Source organism: Pieris brassicae, chromosome 3, assembly GCF_905147105.1.
Source record: "Pieris brassicae chromosome 3, ilPieBrab1.1, whole genome shotgun sequence".
NCBI classification, from domain to species: domain Eukaryota; kingdom Metazoa; phylum Arthropoda; class Insecta; order Lepidoptera; family Pieridae; genus Pieris; species Pieris brassicae.
In genome coordinates, this window is record NC_059667.1 from 18,568,525 (window position 1) to 18,578,955 (window position 10,431).

The 10,431-nt window shown below is 32.2% G+C and overlaps 1 protein-coding gene across 1 annotated transcript; it reads left to right on the plus strand.

Moving 5' to 3' along the window:
• Positions 1–47: 47 nt before the first annotated feature.
• Positions 48–10,389, plus strand: LOC123707843 (general transcription and DNA repair factor IIH helicase subunit XPD). Its single transcript, XM_045658205.1, has 20 exons — positions 48–170; positions 242–341; positions 530–627; positions 819–975; positions 1,082–1,184; positions 1,346–1,476; positions 1,607–1,827; positions 1,934–2,067; positions 2,466–2,582; positions 2,944–3,038; positions 3,529–3,674; positions 4,567–4,634; positions 4,828–4,931; positions 5,669–5,767; positions 6,390–6,477; positions 6,849–6,940; positions 8,202–8,378; positions 9,190–9,260; positions 9,462–9,600; positions 10,077–10,389. Exons 1-20 carry the CDS (start codon positions 166–168, stop codon positions 10,212–10,214), a joined length of 2,283 nt encoding a protein of 760 aa, XP_045514161.1. The 5' UTR covers positions 48–165; the 3' UTR covers positions 10,215–10,389.
• The last annotated feature ends 42 nt before the right edge of the window (positions 10,390–10,431 follow it).

Genomic DNA, 10,431 nt, shown 5'->3' on the forward strand with positions numbered 1-10,431 from the left:
ATTGGTACTACTGTACTATTTTATTCTGTTTAGTCTGTACACTGTGCAGACTGTGACTTTGTTTGTGTACAAAACTGTTGTTAAACCGGATCCACCTAAATACTTCCTATTTAAATCTAATTCTTGTTAAATTAAAACAGGTTCAATAATACCAAAAAAGAAATCATGAAGTAAGAATTATTGCTTATAATACTAATCCCACCGTAATAACAGTGAATCATAATACGTTTTTTTTTTCTAGGTTAACTGTAGATGGCTTACTTGTATACTTTCCATATGATTACATTTATCCAGAGCAATATGCATACATGCTGGAACTAAAGCGTGCATTAGATGCTAAGGTAATTTATTTATTTTTAAACAACACATTTGTACAACAAGAGGACGTAGTAAATGTTTGTTCCTAAAAGAGCTTTGAAAGATTTCATTCCACCTTTATGTTTTTTCTTCATACATCATTCTAGAATATATGTGCAACTAAGAAGATATATTCACTACGCATTATTTTTTTACTTGTGTTTTGTAACAGGGTCATGGACTGCTGGAAATGCCTTCAGGGACCGGTAAAACTGTGTCATTGCTGTCGCTTATTGTTGCTTATATGATACAAAACCCCCATCATGTGAGGTGAGTTATAAAAATATTATGGGTATGTTTAATAATTTGTCTATTCATTTTTTTCTGATTTTATACTGGCTTTACTCATGTTAAGTTGGATTTAATTGATTATATTACTATACAATTACTTAAATATTTATAATATTTGTAAGCATTTATTTACTCTAAAACATAACAATATAAAGAATGAATCTTTACAGAAAACTTATATACTGTTCACGAACGATTCCTGAAATAGAAAAAGTTTTAGAGGAATTAAAAAATCTATTTAAGTACTATGAAAAGTCACAGGGAGAGAAACCCAATCTTACTGGAGTTGTTTTAAGTTCTAGAAAAAATATGTGTATACATCCAGAGGTAAATTATTATGAATACTTTTTTTTATTTTATTTGTGTCAGATTGTAATAAAACAATATGTCTGAGTAAATCACTCAAAAGTGATCTTAGGGTATATTTTTATAGGTTTCTCAAGAAAGAGAAGGCAAATTAGTTGATGGCAAGTGTCACTCTTTAACTGCAAGCTACATTAGAGAGAGGCATGAGCATGATATAAGTGTTCCTATTTGTAAGTATTTTCTATATTTTTATTAGTGCAAAAAGAAACATCATTTAATGGGGATCTGTGGTTTATATTTTTCTCTAAATTAATATAACATATGCACTGATGTCTACATGGAAATATCTATGTTTTTATTTAGGTAGTATAAATTTGCCTTTTTTTTTCAGGTCAGTTCTATGAAGGATTTAATACTGAGGGGAGAGAATCAATGCTACCATATGGAGTGTATAATGTAGATGACCTAAAACAATATGGAGCTGATAGAAATTGGTGTCCTTACTTTCTCTCTAGATTTGCGGTTTGTATTTTTATGTATTTTTGTTCCAATTGTGTTTCTAATTACTGTTATAAAAAGTAAATATCTGCAACTCTCCAATGGGACATAAGGCAAGGATTTACTTTACTTAAACTACCTCAATTGTCCACAGATAATTCATGCAGAGATAGTAGTGTATTCGTATCACTACTTACTTGATCCAAAGATAGCAGAAGTTGTATCGAAAGAGTTGAATAAGGAGGCAGTAGTTGTCTTTGATGAGGCTCACAATATAGATAATGTATGTATAGATGCGCTCAGCGTCAAAATCACTCGCCGTACCATAGACAAAAGCACACAAGCTCTACAATCCCTAGAGAAGTCCGTAGCTCAGTAAGTATATATTAATTTATCCTAAGAAAATACCACCCGAGAATCATGTGAAGTAACACGAGAGCGATGAGAATAAAATATCAAATGGCGATTTTTATTGTTATAGAATGAAGGCAGAGGATAGCACTCGTCTAGCCGCTGAGTATGAGGCGTTAGTTGAAGGATTACGGGAAGCGGCCCAAGCGAGAGATACGGACACAATACTCGCGAATCCCGTATTACCTGACGAGGTCTTGGACGGTATGACATCTAATAAAAATTAAACCAACTAGTGCACCGGGTGATGTTTTTATTTTCTTTTGTACAACAACAACAAGAAACAAAATTTCATCTTAATTTTTAAAATAAATCTATTTCATCCGTTAATATGGTGAATTAGCAGACATACGGAATATTTAAAATTTCCATAAAAATATGTTTTTATACTACTTATAATTTCCAAAATATTTGATTATTATTTAAATGATTAGGTTCCTTTGATTTAAAGCCACCTTCAGTATGTAATTCCTCTGTCCCAAGTACTGATTCTATACTAGGTGACAGTTTTGTATAGTTTGTGTTCTTTATAACGAACTACACGTGAAATTGTGTTTTAGAAAAATATTGATTATTTCATTAAATAAAATCTTTTAATATAGAGGTGGTCCCCGGTAACATTCGCAATGCTGAGCATTTCTTGGGTTTCCTGAAGCGGTTTATCGAATACCTAAAGACACGTCTACGCATTCAACATGTTGTACAGGAATCTCCCGCAGGTAAAAATAATGAACTTATTCTTTACTTTCAATTTTTTTTCTTAACTGCTATTTCTCTAATAAACTTAACTATTGGGTGCAAAATACGAAATATTACATGTTTTTTAAAAGAAAAATGATTCCTGAAATACGACTGTTTTTTTATATGTTTGACATCGATGCATATAAGTACTAGATAAATTAATTTTAATTGTTATTTTATAACGTGAGTACAAATTACAATTCACTATTTTAGGTCTGTTTTTTTAAGTAACATTAACATACATATACGTATTGTGTAAAATGTTCTCAGTATTTTAAAATGATTGACTTCAATTGAGCTTCAAATTTATCAATATTTATAAACAATACATCAACGCAGGTTTCTTGAAGGACGTGTCAACGCGCGTGTGTATTGAGCGAAAGCCGTTACGGTTTTGTGCTACGCGACTACAGTCACTCTTGCGCACGTTGCAGGTGACTTACCTTTTATTACTTTAAAACGTACAGATTTAAAATTAGTTTAGTAGGAAAAGAATCAAATTCGTTTTCTATATTTTAAAATGAAATAATTATTTTATAATTGTCATTATATAGTGTGTTATATTCTCGCTGAATTCTTTAAATAATGCCTCCTTCGCGGCATTGGATACCGTGTATATGGCATTATAAATATCTAAGTATAAATTACTTACAAAAAATAATCTAAATATTTTATACCATTACTCAAAAGCACACAAAACGTCGAGATAATTTAACTACGTCATAATTGAATTAATTTTTTTTAGACATTTTTCATATATTTTTTTTCCAAGGAAATAATAAGTATGGGGTTGCCTGGAAGAAATCGCTTGTTAGCGATAAGGCCGCCCGTTGTCTAATAACTTATGTAACCTGCTTTTTTGTTTGTATAATAATGTATATTATGGTAACAAAGTATGAATAAATAAATAATTATATTTAACAGATATCAGACCCATCTCACCTCGCGTCCCTGACGCTGGTGACCAATTTGGCTACTTTAGTGTCAACGTATACCAAAGGCTTCGTCATAATTATAGAGCCCTTTGATGATAGGACACCCACTGTGTCTAATCCGATCTTGCATTTTTCGTAAGTATTTTTTTATCAGTTAGCACAACACACTTTAACATTACGATCTAGTCTAACTTAAGACTAATAAGTAAATTTAAACTAACGTACTTTACTAAAAAGGATTTTTAACATTAGAAAGTGTCTTATAACACATGTCCCATACAGTCTCTGTTAAGGGGAATATACTCTGTTTTTGTGTTCTTTTTCTCACTAAACACGGTTTAGTAGTTAAGAAACTCACAATAATTTACTCATTAGAATGGTTTTGTCCTATTTAATCTCATCACTATGTCCGTGGTGACAAGAAGTTAAATAGCCTCGACATTCTTGTGTTCGTGGAGTACAGCAATCCTTTTGATTATTGTCATGACGTCCTCTACATTAAGGACTTGAAGGACTTCAACATAGTCTACTTATTTTAATTTTTTTGTTCCAAAATCTGTCATTAACCCAGAATTTCCTCTCATCTGTTAATCTAGTATTTCTCAGTGTCAAATTATCAGTACTTTATGTCTGTGGACTTTAAATTTAGAGCCGTATTAAATAAAAAATAAATCAATGGCGCTACAACATTTTAGGTCTGAGCCTCAGATTTCTGTATCTGTTTCATGATCGTTTGTGAATTGAATAGGCAAGTAGGTGATTAGCCTTCTGTGCCTGACACACACCGTCGACTTTTTGGGTCTAAGGCAATAAATCCTCACGATGTTTTCCTTCACCGTTCGAGCGACTGTTAAATGCGCACATAGAAAGAAAGTCCATTGGTGCACAGCCGGGGATCGAACCTACGACTTCTGGGATGAGAGTCGCACTGATGAGAGTCGCACTCTGAAGCCACTAGGCCAACACTGCTCAAGTTACAGCCGTATTATCAAATCTAAATTTAAAACATTAATTTTTCTTTGTTCAGTTGTATGGATTCTTCAATAGCTATGAGGCCGGTGTTCGCGAGATTTCAGAGTGTGATCATTACTTCAGGTGAGGCAATTATTTATATATATTAATGTTCATTCTGTTACATAACGTCAAAAATTTACAAATGATACTGAATTAACATTTATTGCCAGTTCTTAAATAAAGAAAATGAAAAATGGAAGGAATTTTAATCGCTTTAAGTATTGAAAAACGTAATTTAATTTTTTAAACGTTGAATAACTTTGTCATATTTCAGGCACATTGTCCCCTTTGGATATGTACCCGAAGATCTTGGATTTCCATCCAGTTGTAGTGAGTTCCTTCACCATGACACTCGCACGGCCCTGCTTATTGCCCATGGTAATATACTGTGTCTCTATTTTTGAATTCTTGCTTAAACATAAATAAATTAAGAGTATAGAAACACTAAAATACCACTAAGGAGTTTGGCACCTTGATGTCTGAAAATAGAATGTTATTATTATATTAATTTTTTTTTAATTGCGCCACGTCTTCATTCTCCCATATTTATTTATTTTTAATTTTAAAAAACAATCTTGTGCCCCACATTTTTATATTATTAAAAGAATAATAATTTTCGTAAATGCATGGTTTATTTATTCTAATTTATTGTTCTTTTGTCAAATAGGTCCGTTGTGCGTAGCCACAGACGCATGATCGTCTTTTGTTCTCAGAGAAAAACTGTCATTTCCTCAAACCATTTAATCTAGTGTTTCATGGACATGTGATGTTATCTTTTTTTATATAACTATTTAACTTTTTAATATTTTTTGTGTACGTTTCAATTGCAATAAGTACCATTTATAGAATTGTTTTCGTGTCTAATGTAAAAGGTGTGTAATAGATAATTAATGATTTTGTGTTTTATATTAAAAAAAAGTATTGTATATTGTAATCTTACGATGCTTTTCATAGAATTGATGATATATTTTCAATGTATATATTTTATTTTATATATTTATAATGTATAAGGTGTGTAATGTATAATGAATGATTTTGTGTTTTATATTAAAAAAAGTATTGTATATTGTAATCTTACGTTGCTTTTTCATAGAATTGATGGTTTGTATTTTCAGATTGTATCAAAAGGCAGCGATCAAGTCGCAATATCGTCTAAATATGAGACTCGAGAAGACGTCGCTGTGATCAGAAACTATGGACAACTTCTTGTTGAAGTAAGATATTCTTACAAGTTGTACGAGCTTTACTTTTTTTCTGTTTTTTCAATTCGTAAACATACGATAAATGCAGTTTTTTGACGGAACATATTGTACTGTAGCCTATCTGGCTGACAATCTATTATTTAAAGATTTATTTAAGAGAGACAGTATTTAGTATTGTCTTTTGTTAAAAAAGCTTTTACATATTAAGAAAAACACTGTTTGAACGGATTAAAGCTATGTATTATTATGAAAAACTTGTTGAGTCAGTGTTGTCTTTCCATATTATTTGAGTTAAATTTTGCATAAAATACCATGCATCGCAATGCCATATAATAACATTTTTGTATGAAAAAGCTTTTTAACCAAATCTTTTCTGTTTTTAGCGTTTAATTTCTTTAGTGTAACGGTTGGAATTATTTTAGAAGAAGTCATTGGCGCCATAATGTTATCCTTTTTTTTTACATATTTTCTTGTTAATAAAATTATATGAATGTCAAAATTAAATTGTTTATCGAAATTGAGACTCGATTACAGATTTTTCACACCAAAATTTTCTCTAGTTCGGGAATAATGTATCAATAAACAGCTTAAAAAAAGTCTCAAGTATTTATCAGTTTTTTTTAATGTTTTTCAGATATCAGCCTGCGTACCCGATGGCGTAGTGTGTTTCTTCACTTCGTACTTATATTTAGAAAGTGTCGTTGGGGCTTGGTACGATCAAGGTAAAACTCACTTGTTTGTATCATTATTGGTCCATACGAAATTTTTTCAAAACTGAATGTAAACTCTATATTGTATTAGTCGAATTTCAAATATTAACTTAAGCAATATAAACACTTAAATAACGTTGTATGTGATAAAAGTAAATTTCTCATACACTATTGATGATTTATGATGATAATATTAATAATAAGTTTTTATCAAAATCGAATACATTTTTCGATATTATTTGATTTAGCCTACAATTCATAAAAACTAAAACAGTCCAATTGCACTGCTTTCTTTTGTCTCTTTCAGTCAAATTATATTTATACTAAGATGAAAAGAGACATTAGATTTTTTTTAAAGCTGAGTCTTTGAATTTTTGTTGTAGGTGTTGTGGCAAGTCTCCAACGGCATAAACTACTCTTCATCGAGACCCAAGACTCGGCAGAAACAAGTTTCGCTCTTATCAATTATATAAAGGTATTACAAATTATTATTATACTAAATGCAGGATAAAAAATGCCTTCATAAGAAAACCGGTAACGCGCCCAGGGGCTTGTCTTGGCTATTTTCAAAAATCATTTGACAATTTTTAACTAAGGGAAAACAATTTATATTAAAACTATAATGTCACGAGAATAAATTTAGTGATACGTATGACATCTCGTAATGGCCTGCTATTTCGAAACCGCTCACTTTATTGCGCATACAAGAATATAGTAATATAAGTAATAACCTTAAAAATAACTAACGATAAGCCTAATTATTGATAAAAAAGAAGTGCAAGTGTGTGAAATTTATTTTATAATACAAATAGTAGATAGATTACGTAACGAATTTAGGGGGGGGGATTCCTTTTGTAAAACGTTACGATGCGGGACGGAGATTGAATTACGCGTTATTGTTAATATTATTTTCTATTTTCCATTACTTTACACCACATAATGGTAAGTCATAGATTTAAAGAGTCACTGGAGTTGGTCACGAAGCGTTTTACTATTGGAAACAGAAACGTATCATGGAGGGGGGGGGGGGGGGGAGGGTCAAGAATCTCCAAAAATGCGTGACGTAATACTCGAACGCTCCCTAATAATAAAATAAATCAATGGCGCTACAACCTTTTTAGATCTGGGCCTCAGATTTCTGTATCCGTTTCATGATCCTTTGTTAATCTAATAGGCAAGGTGATCAGCCTTCTGTGCCTCACGCACACCGTCGACGTTTTGGGTCTAAGGCAAGCCGGTTTCCTTCACCGTTCGAGCCATTGTTAAATGCGTACATAGAAAGTCCATTGGTGCACAGCCGAACGAACCTACGACCTCAGGGATGAGAGTCGCACGCTGAAGTTAGTTAGGATTATTGAAAAATGATTATATAGAAACCAAAATTCGACATTAACATTATATTAAGAAAACACTTTTTAAACGGATTGAAGCTATGTATTATTATTATAAACGGGGTAATAAATACAGATAACACGGCAGCTGTGATACTTTTGACATTCAACACCTTTTGTCTTCAGTCACCGTGACCATGCACGCTGTAAAGCACGCGAAACGTCGGATTTTTTTTTAAATTATGTAAATAACTATAAGGATATAATAATACAAATAGCTTTAATCCGGTAAAAAAGTGTTTTCTTAATGTGTAAAAGCTATATTAACAAAAGACAATACTATATTAACATTATAGTATAATAGGATAATTAAAAATAGAAATATTAATTAAATAAATGTTTGAGGCGTGTGAGAGCGGTCGCGGCGCTGTGCTGTTGTCTGTGGCTCGCGGCAAAGTGTCGGAAGGAGTGGACTTCGACCACCATTTGGGCAGAGCCGTACTTATGTTCGGGATCCCTTACGTCTTCACGCAGAGCCGGATACTTAAAGCCAGACTCGAGTATTTGAGGGATCAATTTCAGGTATATAATCTTTTTTTTTGTTATTGTGACCTAAACAGTTTTGAATCTGTGGCCATACGTCAGAATATGATAAGTCATACATAGCAACAATGTACTCCAATGTAGTCCAAATGTTGTGCTATTATATAAATAAATGTTTAATTATTAAAATTATATTTAATACAAGAACTTTTGACATGAAACTTTTATTAATTCTATTCATTTGGGTTATCTGTTGTATATTGTAATCATCTGATTTGATTATTTCTAACGATTTTTTTATCACTTTAACATCATTGCATGCTATTATATTTACTTAACTTGTGTCACGAAAATTAATTTATTGATTATAATAGTGCTCTGCGGTTCTACCCGCATTAATTCGGCCGTAACACGATGTTCTATAGTAAAGCTTTGCCTCTAGGTAAATAGACTTCCAAATGAAAGAGATGAAGCGTGAACACGGTTTAGGGATTTTAATTAGACTTTTTCACACTTTTGTTACACTATCGTAATTTCACACAGAACCATAACATTTTTGAAAATCTAGGACCTATGTTCATCAGGCATAGGGTTCTAATGGTGAACAGATATTTCAAACCTTTTCTATAGTAAATAGTTTCCGAGCCTATTCAATGCAAACAAGTCAACAAATAATAAAATTAAAATATTTCTCCTTTATAATATTAGAATAGATAATTGGAGCCCTTAACCGAATGCTGCAAATACAGTTTGCGGCAAAAGATAGCGTTTATTGTGACGTACTTACTATGATTGTTAAAATGCTCTCGTGTAAACTGTTTATTTATTTATTAATTTTTCCCTTCAATAGATACGTGAAAACGACTTCCTAACGTTTGACGCGATGCGACACGCCGCTCAGTGTGTAGGACGAGTGTTACGGTATGTTTAGTTTATATCTATTTTGTTACATACATTAACTATCAAACAGTATTTATACTATATTATACTTTCACCAGTAATCAATACGATGATGATAATTTGCAATATCTTTAATATTGATAACTTTACAACACGTCTAAAAATAATACTTTCTTTCATGCAACTTTGACGCTAATTAAAAAAATACTTTAAAATTTTCAGTGGTAAAACAGACTACGGTGTCATGATATTCGCGGATAAACGTTTCAGTCGCGCGGACAAGCGAACTAAATTGCCAAGATGGATACAGGAACATCTAAAGGACTCTCTTACTAATCTCTCAACTGAGGAAGCCGTGCAGGTAGAAACTAATCATTTATTCACAATGCAAAATTCATTATACACAGATACATAACAGGAACATATCATTAAATTAATAATTACCTAGTACTTACGCGTAAATGTCTCGACAACCGTGCGTTCAAACCCCGAGTTTTTATTAATAGATTCGAAGATTTGCTGTTCAGCTTTAGTTTCATTTATAAATGAAAATTGTTAAAAATGATGTAATATGGGGTTGATGCAGATTGTGTTGTAACGCTCTTCTTCTATTCTCGACAGTTTCACTTCAATTTACACTTGCCAAAGAATAACTACTAAAAAACTACGATGTTTGCAAAAGTGTTTGGTTATTATTGGTATTGACAACGTCTACAATGATATTATTTACGAACAATATGAGTTAATTTTTTTTTTGTTAATTTAAGTTACACCACAATATAACTCATCTGATATTTATTATACAATTTAAGATACTATTACGACTTGTGCTTATAGATCTGCAAGCGTTGGCTCCGACAAATGGCCCAACCCTTCACTCGCGAGGACCAACTCGGTGTTTCTCTGCTGACCCTACAACAGCTTCAGAGCAAAGAACAGCAGGAGAAGATACAACGAGCGGTAGTACAGCAATGACCGTAATGGGCCATGGGAATATTTAAGAGTTCCCAGCTGAAAATATACGGACGTGAAGGGACCATGGGGGAACACGTGAAGAAAGTCTTTGCAGCTTAAATCCGAGGTACCTAACCTAACCTGATATGAGCAGTAACAAGACTTGGATTGCCTAACAGTAGCAAGACTCGAAAATTGTATTACAATTTTAGGTATTTCTAAATGTGTATTTTTACAA